This window comes from Mesoplodon mirus (assembly GCF_964341445.2).
Source record: "Mesoplodon mirus genome assembly, chromosome: 19".
NCBI classification, from domain to species: Eukaryota; Metazoa; Chordata; class Mammalia; order Artiodactyla; family Ziphiidae; genus Mesoplodon; species Mesoplodon mirus.
Window position 1 is genome coordinate 55,840,479 of NC_138995.1, and position 17,816 is coordinate 55,858,294.

At 56.3% G+C, this 17,816-nt stretch overlaps 2 protein-coding genes across 4 annotated transcripts; one reads left to right on the forward strand and one right to left on the reverse strand.

Annotated features, from left to right (window-relative positions):
- Positions 1–1,082: 1,082 nt before the first annotated feature.
- TRAPPC6A (trafficking protein particle complex subunit 6A) lies at positions 1,083–10,803 on the reverse strand. Of its 3 annotated transcripts, XM_082608307.1 has the most exons (7): positions 10,509–10,803; positions 3,390–3,457; positions 3,122–3,239; positions 2,439–2,522; positions 2,196–2,289; positions 1,880–1,999; positions 1,083–1,358 (listed from the first exon to the last, which is right to left on the reverse strand). In XM_082608307.1, exons 1-6 carry the CDS (start codon positions 10,638–10,640, stop codon positions 1,929–1,931), a joined length of 567 nt encoding a protein of 188 aa, XP_082464433.1. In that variant the 5' UTR covers positions 10,641–10,803; the 3' UTR covers positions 1,083–1,358; positions 1,880–1,928. The 3 variants fall into 3 exon arrangements, with proteins under 3 accessions (XP_082464433.1, XP_082464435.1, XP_082464434.1); XM_082608309.1 differs by lacking the exon at positions 1,880–1,999 and having other exon boundaries at positions 10,509–10,628; XM_082608308.1 differs by lacking the exons at positions 1,880–1,999; positions 2,196–2,289.
- A 277-nt stretch (positions 10,804–11,080) lies between these two features.
- On the forward strand, positions 11,081–13,763 carry BLOC1S3 (biogenesis of lysosomal organelles complex 1 subunit 3). The gene is made up of 2 exons (XM_082606197.1): positions 11,081–11,196; positions 11,642–13,763. The coding sequence occupies exon 2, from the start codon at positions 11,650–11,652 to the stop codon at positions 12,250–12,252; it is 603 nt and encodes a 200-aa protein (XP_082462323.1). The 5' UTR covers positions 11,081–11,196; positions 11,642–11,649; the 3' UTR covers positions 12,253–13,763.
- Positions 13,764–17,816: the final 4,053 nt, after the last annotated feature.

Consider the following 17,816-nt stretch of genomic DNA (forward strand, 5'->3'; position numbering starts at 1 on the left):
TAGCTGAATGACTGCGATTCATTTGGGAAACATCTGCAGGCTCTGTGCTGGACAGTGCGAGCACCCAGCTGAGGGACCCAGAGGGACCCAAGGGGAAGCGCAGCAGGACATAAACAAGTAAACACGGCGGCAGGGCAGGACAAGGCTGTCTAGGAGCTCCCCCCCCCCCGAGGGCTGCAGGCGCCGGGCAAATGAGCAACTGCTCCGAGGGATGTGGTGGGCAGCCGAGGCTGGTGGCTGCTGGACACCGGAGAGGGAGCAGGAGTCTGGGGAGTGGGCCAGGCAGGGAATGGCATGTGCAAATGCACGGAGGCAGGCCAGGGGCTGCTGTGTGCACGGGGGAGGGGCTGGACGGGGTGTCTGCAGAGGAGCCCCACCCACTGAGGAGACCCGTCCTCCTCCCATTTGGGTCTGTCGCGGCCTCAGCGTGCAGCTCTGAGGTGGGGGTACTTACCCACATCAGGCAGCAAGTGGCAGAGCTTGGCAGAGTCCAGACGGGTGATGCCCTCGGATGCTATGAATGTAAACACTGGAGGTGGTGGCAGGGGGTGGGGTGCAGGCATGGAGGCCTAGCTGCCCAGGGACTGGTCAGCCTGGCCATTGTTCTGTTCTTGGTATGACTCGCATCCGCCAGGCACATGAACTGTGTATTCGTGTGTGTGTGTGTGTGTGTGTGTGTTTGGGGGGAGCCGAGGGTGTCTGGCCTACCTCACCTGCATCCATCCTTGGTCCTGGCAGCCCCAGCCCAGCCCACCCCTGCCAGCACCCTGGGGGCCCTTGGCCCTGCTCCTAGGGAGAGGTCCATTCTGTGGGCCCCGCTGGGAAGAGAGCAGCCTCAGACTTGACGCTGGCAAGGGTGCCAGCGCCAGGGGCCACCCTCCCCTGCCAGGTGTGCAGGGCAGGAGGCGGCATGCTCCAGGGCTGAGGCTGGGGAGGAGGGGGCCCAGGAGAGGAGGAAATGTGGGATGGGGAGCCACACAGGGTAGCCTGCTTCCCCCGCAGGACCTGTGACACAGTCCCTTTGCAGATGACCCTGCCCCCAGCACCCTGCGTGACCCGCACCTTCCACTTGGAATCGGGTCCCACGTACAGAACCTTTATTGAGCCCCTGCCGTGTGGAGGGACATGTCCAATGTGGGCTGGGGCGAGGCCCACCTTGCCCCCGGGACGCCCCCACCTCCCTATGACACCCATTTGTTGAGCGCTTGTGAGGCCCTGAAGCGGTGGGACCCCGTCTCCCTAGCACCAGCCACCACCACGGGCAGCAGCTGGGTCCCCGGGATGGGGTGGCGTGAGGCTCGGCTAGGGGTGGGGCCTGGGGCTCCCTCAGGATCTCTGGATCACCACCTGGAACTTACCTGGAAGAGAAGGGCCGGCTTTAGCCTGAGGCTGGGACCGGAGGGGAGGGGCAGCACCTCAATAGCTCAGAGACGCTCAGCCCTGCCCTGCGCCAACAGCCTGGGCGGCCTCGGCTGGGCCTCAAGTTTCCTCACCAGTCTAGGGTGGTGATGCTTCCTGTCCACCTGGCGTGCACCCCAGGGCTGTGTGGGTGACTGGGGGCATGAAGGCCAAGCATGTCAGTTGCTGGGGAAGGGGCTGGCACGGGCTTCTGGGGCATGTATTGCTCAGATCCTGCCTGCTCAGGTCCCAGGTCCCCCGTGATGAGTGGGCCTGGGCACTGGCAGAGGGGAAGACACCTGGAGGGAAGGGGACTAGAGGGCTGGCTGCAGGCTGCCCCCAGGTAAGGGTGGGGCCTCGGCCTGTCTGATGGAGGGCACTGGGCCAGCGGGGACCCGGGGGTCAGGAGGACAGCCCATCACGCCGGCTGCAAGTTCCATGGGGCCTGGCTGCCTGTGGAGCCCCTCAGCACAGCACCAACCCGGATGACTTCCATTATGTCCACCTGGGTTCCCGCGCCGGGAAGAGAGTTAGAAACCACTAGACCAGGTCATCGTCAAGGGTTGTCTCCTCCAGGCTGGCATGCCCCAGGGGAAGCAGGCTGCGGGGAACATCCAGGGGCAGGGGCATGGATGCGCTGCACCAGTTGTGTGGCCTGGGCATGTGACTTAAACTCTCTGGGCCCAAGACTCCCCATCTGTGAAATGGGGCTGGGGTGGCCCGGCCCCACCTCCTCGGCCCCTCGGGAGCAGGGGGACCCCTGCCTCACTCGGACGGGAGCCCCCACCCCAACTCACAGGCGGGCAGGGCTGCCACGGAGGCGGTGACCAGGCTCTTGATGCCCAGGGTGCTGAGGGTGCCCCGTAGGAGGCCGCAGGTGAAGGCCAGGAACTGGGGGCGGGGGACACAGGTCACTGTGGGCAGAGGGGGGAGGCCAACACCCAGGACCAGGGGCACCGCGCTGGGCCCCTCCTTCTCCCGGGCTCCTGGGCTCAGGGAGAGGCCTGCCTGGGGCTGGAGTCCCAGCACTGCCCCCGTACCTTGGGCGCTTCCTCCAGGTACTGCTGACCCGAGGCCATCCGGATGAGAAGGGGGAAGCTGTTGTCCTGCAGGACGTAGGTCCCCTGGGGACAGATGAGGGGCCCATGGGGGCTGGGGTGGCGCCTGTACCTTTGTTAGGGGGAAGGGGAAGCAAGGACCCAGGGCCCAGCCCCACTGGGCTGAGGTCTGGAAGGACCCTTCCCTCAAAACCGTGGTGGTTGGTCACGGGCCCGTCCTTCAGAGCTGCACGAGGACCCACGGGCCTTCGGCCCTGGGCCTGGGGTCCTGCCCTGCTGGGTGCGTGACCTTCCAGGGTGGTGGTGAGAAGCTGCAGCCCAGGCCCGTGGAGCGGCCCGCCGGGCCCCGGCACAGCACGGGCTCCTAATGGGAACTAGGACCGGGTCCGGACAAGAAGCATCAGGCCGAGGCGAGGTGCTGCCCACCCCAAGGGGCCTTCTGCCGGCTCTGGGGCCCATCCTGGGAGGCCTGCGGGGAGGCTGGAAACAGCTGCCACGCCCCACAGCAGCCTCCTGGCTTCCCCTGGAGGATGGCACAGAGGCCCCGACGGGGCCCGTGCCTGCCTCCCAGCTTGGGCAGGTCCCCATGGCCGGGCCTGCTGCAACCGCCCCACGCGGGGGAGTCCCCTCCCCGGCTCTTTTGGGCACTGGGCGTGGGCACGCACCTGGTGATTGGTGCGGAGGCTGTCCATCTGCTTTTGGAACACGGCCGCCCACACGTCTTTGCATAGGAACTTGAGGCTATCCAGCTCCTCCCTGAAGGCTAGAGTCTCCCGGGGCAGCCTGGGGTGGGGGGCCAGGCCAGGGGAGGGGGGAGCCCCGAGATGAGGAAGAGGGAGAAGACCAGGCTGGGTTCCTGTGTGGAACAAGGTACCCTCCCCACCCGGCTGGGCCCGGGAAGGGACCCCACCTCAGCTCCTGCCCACCTCTCACCTCTCGCCCAGGGCCTGGCCCACGCGGAAGCCCATGCCCTCCAGGACCGACAGGCTCATCTTCTGTCCCTAGAAGGCCAGGGAAGAGAGGCGCAGGGGCCCTCGGTCACCTGAGGGAGCCGGGCGCCGCGGGGTGTGGCAGCTGCGAGGGGACTTGCCCGTCCCTGCCCGTGCAGGGCGAGGAGGCCCAGAGGGGAGGCCTTGCTGCACAGGCTGGCAGGACAGGCCGGCTTTGTCCCGCCACCTCCTCACGCGCCTCCAGAAACCCCCTGAGCCCTCAGGACCCGCTCCCCTCATTCCGGGAAAAGCAGGGGTTTTCCCCAGGCTCAGCTTCACCCTGCTGGTCAGGTCTTTCCTGAGAACACCCATCACTTCTTATATGCACTTTCAGCGTCTGTCCTTACAACACCCTGTGGAGTAGCACTCCTGTTACCCCAGAAACTCAAGGCGACCTGCCCTGGGGCTCATGTGGCGAGTAAGGGGGCCACAAGGCATGGGCCCTGGCCTCTGGCCAGCAGGGGTGCTGAAAAGTCAACTGTGATCATTAGGCCTTAACATACTAGCCGAGAATCCTGGGAGGGACGCACAGGGGAGGGAAGTGTTCCCTCGGGTGCCCGGCGAAGGCAGTGGTGGCAAAGCGGCCTTCTGGAGGGCAGGCTAGGGTCTCACGGTGGAGGGGCTGAGGCACGGGGACAGGGGTGGCAGGAGGGCTGCACCTGGTGTCTGTCCACGTGCCCAGGAGTGCGGACGGTGAGGCTGGAGGAGAGCTGACCTGTGTGTGTTTTTGATCTGTGTGACCTGGAGAGAGCTGAGCAGGCGAGGGAGGCTGGCCCAGACTGGGGGCGTCAGAAACACCAGGACGGCCTGTGGTGACCAACACAGGGCTGGGCACACCGGAGGAGGCGCGTTAGAAACAGATGCTGAACGAGCGAAGTGAGGAACTGGGACTCGAGCACACACTGTGCCGGGTGCCCCGTACAGACCCCCTTGTTTAATTTTAACAACCCCATGAGGTAGGTTGTATTTCACACCTGGAGACCAGGCACAGAGGGGTTAGGTCACACCTCCCAGAGGCACCCTCAGCCACGGGGCTGTCCTTCGGACCTGAGCAGGTCTGGCTCCTGCAGGTAGGTGGCAGATGGGTGGGCGGCCGGGGCAACACCCCCAGCTGTCCCTGCGCCAGGGAAGTGGCAAGGGCTGAGGCCTGCTGGGGGGATGCGCCAGGCGTAGGGAGGTTGGAGCAGAGGCGGCCTGCGTGCTGGCCCTCTGCTGGGCTACATGATACGCAGGCCCTGTCCCGCCATTCCGTGCTCCTCCTGTGGGAACCGGGCCTGGGGAAGGACACAGCTTCCTGCTGGTGGCACTGGCGTGCGCTCTCTGGTTTCTTCCAGCACAGCAGGGCCTGCCTTGCCGGGAGGGCTTGAAGGCTCATGATGTGCAGGATCTGAGCTTGGGGCATGAGAGGCAGAGAGGGGGACATGTGCCTGGTGGCTGGTTCCAGGGTCCAGGGCCAGATCAGCCCCTGACCCCTACCAGCTGCCCCGTGCCTCAGTTTCCTCACGTGTAAAATGAGGACCTTCCCAGGGTCCTCATGAGGATTAAGGGAGTGAGTGGGCAAGTGCAAGCCAAGTGCTCTGAGTCAGGCTCAGGAAGCGTTACTATCATTGTCATTTGCAGCCTCTGCATCTGTCAACCTGCATGACGAGCTGATGGGGAAAGAGAAGGAAAGCCCCATGAAGGAGGGGCTCTGTTCTGTGGGCTGATGGATCTCAGCACCTGGATCACTGCCACCCCTGCGTCACCTCCCTCCTAGAGGTGAGCTACCCGAGGGGGCCTGGCTGGGCTCCGCCCTAAGTGCATCTGTGTCCCAAGGGACAGGGAAGACCGCAGGACTCCCCTGTTCATCCCACAGACATTTCCTGACTGGCCTCCAGGAGCTCGCCTAGCAAGCCTAGTGGGGATGACGGGCACCCAGGGGAGGACAAGCTGGTGAGAGGGCGGAGGGGGGCCCGACCTCACAGGGGTGGTGTGACCAGCAGCTGTTGCTGTTGGCTCCATGGTCCCCAGCCCTTAAAAGGGGCCAGTTAAATATCTGCTGCACTGCAGAGACCGGGGGTGGTGGGGAGGGGGGCATAATGCAAGCAGGGAGGAGGAGAGGCAGTGGGGAGGGGAGGGCGGAGGATGAGCGGGTGACTCCGGAGGGAGGGTGGAGGCGGCGGGCGGCAGAACCCCGCCTGCTCTCTGGCAGCCGCCTCCCTGGACTCAGCAGCGTTCAAGTCCCAATCCCTACCAGAGCTCTCCAGACACTAGGGGTTCATCATTCCTGAGGAGGGAGGGCAAGGCGGGACACTCCCATCCCACTGGGAGCCTCTGGAGCCCAGCCCAGAGCCAGTGCAATTCTGGGCTCCCCACGCCTGCCTCAGCCGAGCTGACACAACAGCCCATGGAGAGGAACCGAGATAATGGGAGAAACAGGGGGGGACCCCTCAGAGGAGGCTTATCGGTGTGGGCACAAGGGGCATCCATGAAGCAGCACGGGCGGTTGGAGGAAGGGACAATCGGACAAGGGAACGTTCTTAGAAACGCAATGGTAGCCAAGAGAAACGTTTGTGCACGAGGGAGCTGAAAAAGAGACAAATCTGGAAGGTAGGTAAAACCTCACAGATTGTTAAGAAAAAAGGAAACCACGAGGTGGGAAAAAAATGAGGGAAAAGTTGACATGCGGAAAGAGATCTAGGAAGTCTAGGATTCCTCGGACTGCGAGAGATGGAACAGTGCAGGAGAAGAAATAATGAAAGGAGCGTAAGAGGAACATGTGCTCTGCTAAAGGCAGATTCAAGCGTCCAGACCGAAAAGGGCCACAGAGCTCCGAGTAGGATGAATGGAAAACAAGGAAACCAAACTGCCTCCCGCCTGGTCCCATCCTGGACTGAAACTCGATGGAGCTGGGTGGGGGGCTGTGTGCCTGGCCTGCGTGGCCCCTTAGTTATTAGTTATTTGTGAGGTTCAAGCCCCACCCGCGGAGCCAGTCTGTGCTGGCCCCGGGCAGGGCATCCCAGGAAGGAGCAGCGCTGGTTCCTGCCTTAAGAAAAGCACAGGGAGGACTTCCCTGGTGGCGGAGTGGTTAAGAATCTGCCTGCCAATACAGGGGACACGGGTTTGAGCCCTGGTCCGGGAAGATCCCACATGCCACGGAGCAACTAAGCCCGTGCGCCACAGCTACTGAGTCTGCGCTCTAGAGCCCACGAGCCACAACTACTGAGCCCACATGCCACAACTACTGAAGCCCGTGTGCCTAGAGCCCGCGCTCCACAACAAGAGAAGCCACCGCAATGAGAAGCCCGCGCACTGCAACGAAGAGTAGCCCCCGCTTGCCACAACTAGAGAAAGCCCGTGTGCAGCAACGAAGACCTAATGCAGCCAAAAATAAATAAATTTATATATATTAAAAAAAAAGCACAGGGAGAAGGGATGACTTCCAGCTTCCCCAAGGTGAATGGCCCCAGAAGACCCAAAAGAACTACGCTGCGTGACCAGGTGAGTGACAGGGTGAGAGCACACCTCCCACCCTGTCACGCTGTCCTCATGCACCCAGGTGGTGCCCAGACAACCCCAAATCCCACCTTCTCCCCTGACACTCTCCGAGCTCACCCAGCCCCCCTCCACCTGCCTTCCATCTACCCCTCACCTCTGCTCGGGCTCCTGCAGCAGCGCCTTCCCCGCCCAATCTCCATCCAGTCTCATCCACGTGGCCAGGGAGGACTTCCGGAAAAGTAAATCTGAGCCTGGCATACCTCAGTTTAAACCTTCTGTGGCCCCCACTGCCCTCAGGACAGGGCACCAGTTCCCGCATGGAGACCCCACTGCTGGCTCTGTGGCCTCGGATGCACTGCGCCCCCTCCAGGGCTCTGCCCCCTCCTATCCACTGTGCCAGGAACTGGAGGACAAGGACTGTATCTGATGGCTGCTACACCCACCACAGGCCCTCCTGAGAGAAGGGGCTGGCCTGGGCACTCACTGGGCCTCGGTGGACCAGGGCCTGCCCAGCAGGGCCATTCCCGGGCCAGCGGCCAGTGGATGACAGCTCATTACACACACAGAGGGGTTCACTCCTTTGCCCACAGGCTCCCCTTATCTTCAAAGCTCCTGAGGTGGACAAACCACAGCCTCTTCCTCCGACTCCTGGAACTTTTCTCTCTTTGATAACAAAGGCCCTTTGACCTCCCAGTTCCTCCGGCCAGTCTTCCATTCAACCCGTGACCATCCAGGAGAATCCATTCAACAGCCACAAATAACCAGGCAGGACATGGAGATCAAAAAGCCCTAAACAATGACTGTGGCTCCTGGGCACCTGTGCTGTGGGGACAGAGATGAACCAGCCACCATCACTTTCCTCAAGGGGCTCTGAGGCAGGTGGGCAGGGCAGGCCTAATGCCACAGACAAGCTCTGGCACGGATGCCCGAGTCCTGATTTTGCCTTTGATCCTGGCTGTGCAGCGTCGGAGAACCCCTCCCTCTCTGGTGCCTCAGTCCCTCCCCTGTAAAATGGGATGATGACGTCAACCTCAGAGTGCTGTTCTGAGGACTAAATCAGATAAAATCCTGTGCTGGAGACACGATAAGTACCCAAGAAACAGAAGGCCTGCGTGTCGTTCAGACAGGACACTTGCTGGACCAAAGAGAAGGAGCAGAGAGGGGAGGGGCCGGGAGCAATAGAGAAAAGACTGCGCGAAACCAGGGCAGCTGCCCACGATGTGCTAAGAAACAGGGCTCCCCAGCTTGAAAGAATATGGGGAGACGGCAGTCCTTCCCCTGGCTGCACACAGGAACCACCCAGAAGCTCTGAGGCCTGACGCCCAGGCCACCTCCTGGCCCAACTCTACCGGAATCTCTGGTGTGGGACCCAGCATCAGAACTGCAGAGGCATCTGGGCAGAGAGCCACGCCCAAGGGTCACAGGCACGTTCGTGCTCTAAAAGCCCTGTGCTGAGCAAAGCTGAGTAACCGCGTGTCCCCCCACCCACTTTCTTGGCCACAGGAACCCATTAAAATCCTCCCAGAGTGTCAGAGAAGACATTGAGAAAGACAGGCGAGAATTTATAGCACAGGCTTTGGAAGTGAGAGGCCCAGTTACATTCCTGACTCTGCCACTTGACAGTGAAGACTCCATCTATAAAAGCCTCTGTTTCCTCATCTACAAAGTGGGGAGGATCATGCTGACCTTTGTGGGTTGTTAGGTGGATCAAATGAAATCAGGAATGTGAAGCCCACCAGGGCACATGATGGGTGCTACTACTGGCCACGATACTAAGTGAATGCCAGTCCCCGCCCACACCCTCCATGGCACAGGGGCTGCACTCACTTCAACAAATCCATGCTGAGGACCTACTATGGGGTGATCAACACAGACCTGGTCCCCATCCACACCACACAGCAGGCAGCCTGGCAGAGGAGAGGCTGCGGATCAAAGGATCATATGGATATATAATTCAGATACATACTTTTCGTGATACAAGGATACCCCACTTCCACTGGGGGCTCAGGGAGGGCTTCCCCGAGGAAGGGACATTTGAGTTAAGATCTGAAGGATTAATAGGTGTCAAGGCAGTGATGATGTGACAGGTGAAATGAGCTGGAAGATGAGGGAGGAGGCTGGTACAGGGCAGAGGAGGGAAGCCAGACTAAAGCAGGGAGGGGCCAGATGGGAACCATATTTAGACAGCACAACAGGAAGGGTCTGGCTGATGGCTGGAGGTGAGGGAGTAAAGGCAGATGTCAGGGACTCCCGGGTTTCTGGTTTGAAAGCCAGGACGGATGGGGTGCTGAGACACTGCAGCCCCCTCCCCAAAACACAGGCCAGTGCACACTCCCTCTCCCACACGCTAACGTTCTCATAGCATTTTCCCAAGGTGCAATATATACTCATTTATCTGATTTGTCCACCTACCCGACCCCACTATAACGTAAGCTCCAGGAGGGCAAGGGTTTTGGCATGGCTCGCTGAATAATCCCCAGAGCCTACAGCAAGGCTTGGCACCTTGCAGGTTTTAGTGACAGTCTGTTGAATGAATGAACTTGAAAAAACTATGTTGAGATGATAACAAGCAACACCCTTGTCCTCCTGAATTGGGAAGAAAACACAGACCAATAAAAATGTCTTGCATATTGATGATGATGATCATAGAAAGAATAATGAAAAAAGTGAGCACAGCCCCACTTATTAAGCACCTACTCTCTCCGTCACCCTTTCTTCTTGGTAACAGACTTTAAAACAAGAGCTCCGTGTTTTGAGGGCTGATTAGGTGCTAGACATCGTACTAAGCGCTTTGAAGTCTGCGCATTTATTTTTCATAAGGGCCAACTTCCCAGATGCCAAGCACGCTCCTTCCGCAGGGCTTCACAGAAGGCTTCCCCCTCCCTGGAATGCTCTTCCCCCCACTTATCCCCGGGGCTTGCTTCCTCCCTTCTCTTCCTCAGAAAGGCTTTCCTCCACCATCCACCACTCCACCTCTCTTCTTTCCCCGACTCTGCTGAAGTTGTCTTTATAAAACTTCTCACTAGCTGGTGGCACATTCTATTTTTATTGTTTGTTTTGACTTCCCTACTAAAACGTAAGCTTCACGAGGACAGGGAAACAGTGCCCTGAATACAGTAGGCGCTCAGTAAGTTTGCTGAATGAATAAATGTCTTGCTCGGAGTCTTAGGTGCTGCTATCTCATTTTACAAGGGAGGAAACTGAGGCACACAGGTCGAATCACTGGCTCTCAGACCCTGTATGAGTGGTGCAGGCGGGATTCAACCCAGGCTCAATATATAACTTCTCAATATATACCCAGTAATCGTAATTACTGTAATTGCTACCCGCTTACTCTGTGCCAGGCTTTGAGCTAAGAGCCTGACCCCGAACTGTCTCGCTCAGTTCTAGCTGCGACCCTCGAGGCCGACCCTGCTGCGACCCCGCTTTGCAGAGGCGGAAGCTGGCGCCTGAGGTCGCCCAGCGAGGCAGGGGCGGGGCGGGGGTTCGACCCGGGCCGCTACCGCGCCCTCTGCTCCTCCCGGGGCCTCGACCCAGTCTTCCCGCCGCGGCCCGTGCCTCCTTCCCCCCGGGGCCCGGCGCTCACCCCGGGGCCGGGGTCCGGATCTTGCGCCCACAGCTCCGCTACCATTTCCGTGTGCAGAAACTCGAACAGTGCCGCGTCAGCCATGCGCCGACTTCCCCTGCTTAACAACCGTCCAGCGCCTCGCGTTCTCATTGGCCCGGCTGGGCAAGCCCCGCCTCCTGCACCTAAGTACGAGCCCGCCCACTCTCGCTTCCATTGGTGTTTCGGGCTAACCCCGCCTTCCTTTTCAGGGCTCTCGTGGTGCGCGCCTGAACTTGGGAGACTAGGGGGAGGGCCTGCTTTGTCTATATTGGCCGCACGTGACAAGCATCTCCGCCCTTCCCTCTGCTGCTTCCCCGTTTCCGGGTCCTCGAGCATTTCCATTGGCCGAGTCGCTTGTTACACGTGACTTCTCGTCCTTTAGAGTCCCCGTTTGTCTACACGCCTCGCAGCACAACCCGGAAGCGCCAGCCCAACAGCTTTCCTATTGGCCGTGCCCATATTCACGTGGCTCTTTACACATTCCCCTCAAAGCTGGTCCTGAGGGCTTGCTTCCTGGTTGGTAGGCGAGCGGCCCAGGTGATTGGCCGCCAACACCCGCCCAACCTGTTTCCCTATTGGTTGGGGCTGACGCCTTCTCCTTTCTCGGTAGAGACTCCGCACTTCGGCTAGGTAGTGGATCCCGCAGGCTGGGCGCTCCGGTGACTCGGTACGGTCTTCGGTGATAGCGCTCCCTACCCCGCCTTTAGTGCACCCTTCCCAGAGTCCAGTTGGGCTGTTACCCTTTCTGTGACCCAGGCACTGGTACCTGAACGGCTCAGGAGCCCGTGTGCTTCCGAATCTGACACAGGCTTGGAGGAGGGTGTGGCCTCTGCTAGAAGGCAAAATCGGAAAGAGCTTAGTTTGGGACTCCGGGTACTTGTGCCTCGGTTTTCCCATCAGTACACCGAGGAGGCTGGGGTCCAGTAGCCCCCATCATCATCATCATCAGGGATGATGATGCAGAAAAGGAAACTGAGGCCCATGCAGGGGAAGCAGATGGCCCCAAATTGCTAAGGTAGTCAGTGGAGGGGCTGAGAATCCAGAACTTGCGCCTTTTAACCACGGCAGGGCGCCCGCCTCTCATATCATCCCTTCGCGTGTCTTCTCCCTAGCTCGCGCCATGGCGTCCCAGAGTCGTCGGCGGAGGCCGCTGCGGAGGCCTGAGACGGTGGTGCCGGGGGAGGCGGCTGAGACGGATTCGGAGCTCTCTGTGTCCTCGTCGGAGGAGGAGGAGCTGTACCTGGTCCTCTCGGGCCCGACGCGCGGCCGCCCCACGGGACTGCGGGTGGCCGGGGAGGCCGCGGAGACCGACTCGGACTCGGAGCCCGAGCCGAAGGCCGCGCCGAGGGATCTGCCTCCGCTCGTAGTGCAGCGGGAGACTGCCGGGGAGGCCTGGGGAAAGGAGGAGGCCCCGGCGCCCGCCCCCGCGCGTTCGCTGCTGCAGCTCCGGCTGGCTGAGAGCCAGGCGCGGCTGGACCACGACGTAGCGGCCGCGGTGAGCGGCGTGTACCGCCGCGCGGGCCGTGATGTGGCCGCCCTGGCCGGTAGGCTGGCGGCTGCCCAGGCGGCGGGATTGGCGGCGGCCCACAGCGTGCGCCTGGCGCGGGGGGACCTCTGCGCGCTGGCCGAGCGTCTGGACATCGTGGCCGGCTGCCGCCTGCTGCCCGACATCCGCGGCGTGCCGGGCACCGAGCCCGAACAAGACCCGGGACCGCGAGCCTAGCTGTGACCCACTCTCCCGCCTGACTGATCCCTGGGGGTAGGCCTTTCGGCCTCCGGGGCCTGGCTCTGTGCCCTGTTTAGCCACCCACCCATCTTGCTGTCATCCTCAGAGATAACCCGCCCCCTGGATAATGCTCTGTGTGTGTGTGGGGTGGGCAGGATGGGGGGTTAATGCTGTGCAGCCCTGCTAGGCCCTAGCATCTGGTTCCTCCCCCTGGTCCTGGCCCTTGCTCCCTGGTTCAGAGCTTGTGTATGTCTGAAGCTTGGCTCAAACTCCTGGGTAACTAGCCACTCCTTAATCTGTCTCCATCTTAGCGGTTCACAGAGCCTCACCTTTCCTTTCTGTCTGCCTTCCTCAGTTTGGTTTCTGTTCACAGGGGTTGGTCCTGCTTCTGGCGCAGATTCCCTGATGTCTCTGGTCCTAGTCCCACTTCTGGAAGTTTGTCCTCTAATCTGGACCCTTTTTCTGCTCCCCAGGCTTGGCTCTGATGCCATCTCCTCCTTCTAGTCCTTGCCCTTCCGCCTCCTGGCTCCTTCTCCTTGGGCTTAGCTCCACCCCCTTGGCCTGATCTTGTTTCCTGGGTCCAGCTGTACCCTTAGGTTTGGTTCTGCTGCTTTTTGCTTCTGCCATCCTGTTTAAACTACCTACTTAATTATGGGCTCCAGGGACCCCCTATGGTTTTCTTCATCAGGCCCAAGATGAGACCCCCTCTTGACCCGAGGAGGTCCCCCCTCCCAGCTTTCCAGGCCCAAGTTGGTGTGTCCTTCCCACCCTCCAGGCCAAGATCGTGCCTTCTGCCCAAGTTCCAGGTACAGGATGGGCCTCCTCCTGACTGTCCAGGCTGAGAGTGCCCCCAGCAGGCACTTAGGGCCCAATACAGACTCGCCCTGGAACTTTGGGTACAATACAACACCACTTTGCTGTTAAGGACCACATGTATTTTGTTTGGTCACCGTGTTGTTCCCTGGATGCTAAAAGGGCTTGGCTGTCTGGCTTGTCTCAGGGCCTGGGGTTAGCTCCTTCTTTCCGCTCCTCACCTGGTCCCTCTTCTCCCAGCCCCAGTCCCTCAGCCCCATTCACATTTATTCCCCTCCCCTGCTCTTACCCCAGCCTGAGCTGAGATCTGGGCCCCCAGGATGGAGAAGTGGGGAAGAACGCTCTGTGGCAGACTCATTAAAACTCAAGACATTTACTGATATGGTCAGTTCCTCTTACCTCTCTATCTACGCTGGAGGCGGGTAGGTTGGTGATTTTGCTGAGAATGTGGGTCCCAAGAAAGGGATCCTTCACTCCTGGCCTGTTGAAGGTGAGCCTGTGGCCGGGAAATCAGGGCTCCTAGTTTTTTGCCCTGGTTCTGCACTTATTTGTATTTTGTTAATTCACCACACATTTATTGAGCTCCTGTTCTTTGCCTGTCCTTAGCTGGGCACTGGTGGTGGCCCACAGGCTGGGCCCTTGCAGAGCTCACAGTCCACTGGGGGAGACAGCCATTAAAATATTCTTGCAAATAAGTGGATAGTTTTAATAATTGTAATTTATACTTCAACTATAATTTTTCTGGCATTGTGATTAGTGCCGTAAAGAAATATAGGAGCTTTGTGAGGGTGTAACTGAGGTCTGTCTGATGTTGTTTGGGAGGAGGTCAGATGGCTCCCCTGAGGAAGTGATGAGTGAGTTTGAGCCAAGCCCTGAAGGTGTAAAAAAGGTGAAACAGGTCGGGTAGAAAAGAGTCGCAGTCAGCGGGAATAGCATATGCAAGGGCCCTGAGTCAGAAGGGGGCAGAGCCTATTTAATAACAGAAGAGGGTGATATCTTCTATTCTCCACCTTGAGAGAGCATGGGAGATGGGGGTGGTGAGGGTGGTGAGTGCTGTGCTAGCAGGGGCCAGACGAAGCTGAGCTTTTAAACCAGGTAAAGATTCTTGGTCTTTATTGAACAGCCAGTAAACAGAGAATGATGCCATCTGATGAATGTGTTTTGTGAAGGAGACTCTGAGACTGGTGCTTCTGCAGTGTGGTTGCCTCTGATAAATACCCAGAAATACTGGTTTAAAAAATCAAACTTCCTTTTAAAGGTACTGAGCTCAGAACATGAGAAATCTCCTGGGCCTATGTTAATTTCTGCTGCACAGCAAAGGGATTTAGTTCTACTCACGTGTATATATATATATATGTATATGTATATATATATATATATATATATATATATAGTTTCTTTCATATTCTTCTCCATTATGGTTTGTCACAGGATATTGAATATAGTTCCCTGTGCTATCCAGTAGGACCTTGTTGCTTATACATTCTGTATATAATAGTTTGCATCTGCTAATCCCAAACTCCCAATCCTTCCTTCCCCTCCTCCTTGGCAACCACAAGTCTGTTCTCTATGTCTGTGAGTCTATTTCAGTTTTGTAAATAAGTTCAGTTGTGTCATATTTTAGATTCCACATATAAGTGATATCATATGATTTTGTCTTTCTCTGAGTTACTTCACTTAGTATGATAGTCTCTTGGTCCATCCATGTTGATGCAAATGGCATTATTTCATTCTTTTTTATGGCTGAGTAATATTCCATTGTGTATGTATACCACATCTTCTTTATCCATTCGTCTGTTGATGGACATTTAGGTTGCTTCCATGTCTTGGCTATTGTAAATAGTGCTGCTATGAACATAGGGGTGCATGTATCTTTTCGAATTATAGTTTTGTCTGAATATATGCCCAGGAGTGGGATTGCTGGATCATATAATGCCTTCGATTTTAACAGGTGCTGGACCTTGGGCCAAGCACTTATTAGAGAAGCAGAGGCCCTGGCATAAAACTTAGTCCCTTGAAGGGCTATACCTTGAATGAAAGAATGTGGTAGAAAAAAATCTGATTGATACCATTGAGGCATACCTAGGAAACTTGTCCATTTTGGCTTAGGCTCTGGGTGGAGGGAATTTTTCCTCAGGGAATTCATAACCACAGGCTTTTCTTCAGGCCTGATTGGGGTTTGGATATACCCTTTCGGAGCAGTTCAGGAACCCCAAGCATAGAAATAAACTGAAAGTAGGCTCTGGCCAAAGCCAGGGAAAACACCCTCAACCAGCCTCATGCAGAATTACAGCAGACTAATATAGACCAAACCTAAATTCATAGTTGAAAACTGCAGACTGGGACTTCCCTGGTGGTGCAGTGGTTAAGAATCTGCCTGCCAATGCAAGGGACACTGGTTTGAGCCCTGGTCCACAAAGATCCCACATGCTGTGGAGCAACGAAGCCCGTGTGCCACAACCACTGAGCCTGCTCTCTAGAGCCTGCGAGCCACAACTACTGAGCCCATGCGCCACAACTACTAAGCCCGCATGTTGCAACTACTGAAGCCCACGTGCCTAGAGCCCGGGCTCAGCAACAAGAGAAGCCACTGCAGTGAGAAGCCCATGCACTGCAATGAAGTGTAGCCCCCGCTCGCCACAACTAGAGATAGCCCACATGTGGCAACAAAGACCCAACACAGCCAAAATAAAATATTTTTTTTAAAAAACTGCAAAACATATCAGATGATAAAGTGATGAACCAGTATTGGCTGCTGGTTCCCTTCCCCAAATTTAACCTTGGAGAAACTGGAAAAAAGAAAGAAATCCGGGTCTGAGGAATAACAAAATGTTGAGAAGTCCTCAGGGACAAAGAGGTGACCTGACACAGTATTCTGCTTCTTATTTCTTTGTAACAAATGACCAAAAATTTAGTGGCTTGCAACAGTTGTTTTATAATGCCCACAGATTCTGTGGATCAGGAATTCCAGCAAGGCTCAGGTGGAAGATTCTTTGGTTCCTTGTAGTAATGACTGAGGTCACTCAGGTATTCAGCTGGCAAGTGGGTTGGCACAGAGGGTCCCAGTGATTTCACTCAGGTGGCTGGACTACAATGACTCAGATTAGGATTGCTGACTGGAGTGTCTGTATGTGGCCTTGAGCTTCCTTCTAACATGGCAGCCCCAAAGTAATCAGATTCCTTACATGGCAGCTCAGCACTCCAAATATATTTCAGTAGACAAAGTAGAAGCCCTTGGGTGTCATGCATGATCCCTTCTGCTGTGTTCTATCATGATCCCTTCTGCTGTGTTCATCAAAGTCCAGCCAAGATTCAAAGGAGGGGGTGGAGGGGAAGGAGACATAGACCTTTGATGAATAAGAGTATCAGAATTTGTGGATCTATTTTGAAACTACTACAGTTAGATGGGGCAGTGGATTGTGGAAGAGTCGCTGACTTTTTTGGTCCCTCTCTTTCAATGTTGCCTTGGGTAAATGATTGCCTGAGACATAAGAGCATCAGCCACTCACACCCTCTGGGGAGGGTGAGGTCACATCAGGGTGCTCCAGATTCCTATTTTATTTAATGGGTTATAACATATTACTCTCTATTTTCATCCTCAAATTGTGTCCAGTTTGGCCAGCAGGACCCCTTTCGAGCTGGCTTCTGTGTCCTATTGACATTTCTTCACCATTCTTTGAATACTTTCTTGCTCTCTGGCACAGAATGATCTAGGCACATCTTGTTTTGTTTTCTCTGCCTCAGCCTTGAAACCATCCATCTCTGCAAGGGTCCCTGGTTTCTTTTAGTGGGAAATGGTGTTTAGAAGCCAAGATGTGGGTGCTGGGTGTGCTCATTGCTAATGAGGTGTTGCTACTCCCAGGCCCTCAATGCACAGACCTAGAAGAAAAACACAAGCAAGGCAAAAAACAAAATAACTATCTAATCCCTATATCATACACACATTTTAAAATAGGCTTTATTTTTAGAGTAGTTCACAGCAAAATTGAGTAGAAAGTACGGAGAAGTCCCATATGCCCCCAACCCTAACCCTCACAGCCTCTCCCGCTATCAGTATCCCACACATCTATTGTACATTTGTTACAATTGATAAACCTACATCAACATCATTACTACCCAAAGTCTGTAGATTATATTAGAGTTCACTCTTGTACATTCTTTAGGTTTGGACAAATGTATAAGTGACATGTATCTACCAGTAGAGTGTCTATACAGAATCGTTTCCCCGCCCCAAAAATCCTCTGCGCTCCGCCTATTCATCCCTCCCTTCCCCCAACCCCTGGCAGCCAATGATTTTTTAAATGTCTCTACAATTTTGCCTTTTCCAGAATATCATATAGTTGGAATCATACAGTATGTAGCCTTTTCAGGTTGGCTGCTTTTGCTTAGCAATGTGCATTTACGTTTCTTCCATATCTTTTCACGGCTTAATAGCTCATATCTTTTTAGCACTGAATAATAACCCATTGTCTGGATGTACCGCAGTTTATTTATCCATTCACCTGCTGAAGGACATTTTGGCTACCTCCAAGTTTTGGTCATTACGAATTTAAAGCTGCTCTAAACATTTGTGTGCAGGTTTTTGTGTCGATATACGTTTTCAGCTCCTTTGGATAAATACCAAGAAGCATGATTGTTGGCACACACTTTTTATCTTTCTATTCCAATCCAACGTCGCTGGTTTGTTCTAGTTTTCTCTAAGAGGGACTTTTAGAGGGCAGAATCCTACAGATTTTGAAAGAACGGAA

Bases quoted from the DNA above. Each gene is read 5' to 3' on its own strand.
- BLOC1S3 (XM_082606197.1), top strand. From the start codon at position 11,650: ATGGCGTCCCAGAGTCGTCGGCGGAGGCCGCTGCGGAGGCCTGAGACG.
- TRAPPC6A (XM_082608307.1), bottom strand. From the start codon at position 10,640: ATGAGAACGCGAGGCGCTGGACGGTTGTTAAGCAGGGGAAGTCGGCGC. The intron at 2,523-3,121 runs GTGCGTGCCCAC...ATCTGTCCCCAG, and splicing joins GCCTCCGCACCAATCACCAG to GGGACCTACGTCCTGCAGGA. The intron at 2,000-2,195 runs GTGAGTTGGGGT...TGTTCCCCGCAG, and splicing joins CGTGGCAGCCCTGCCCGCCT to CCTGCTTCCCCTGGGGCATG.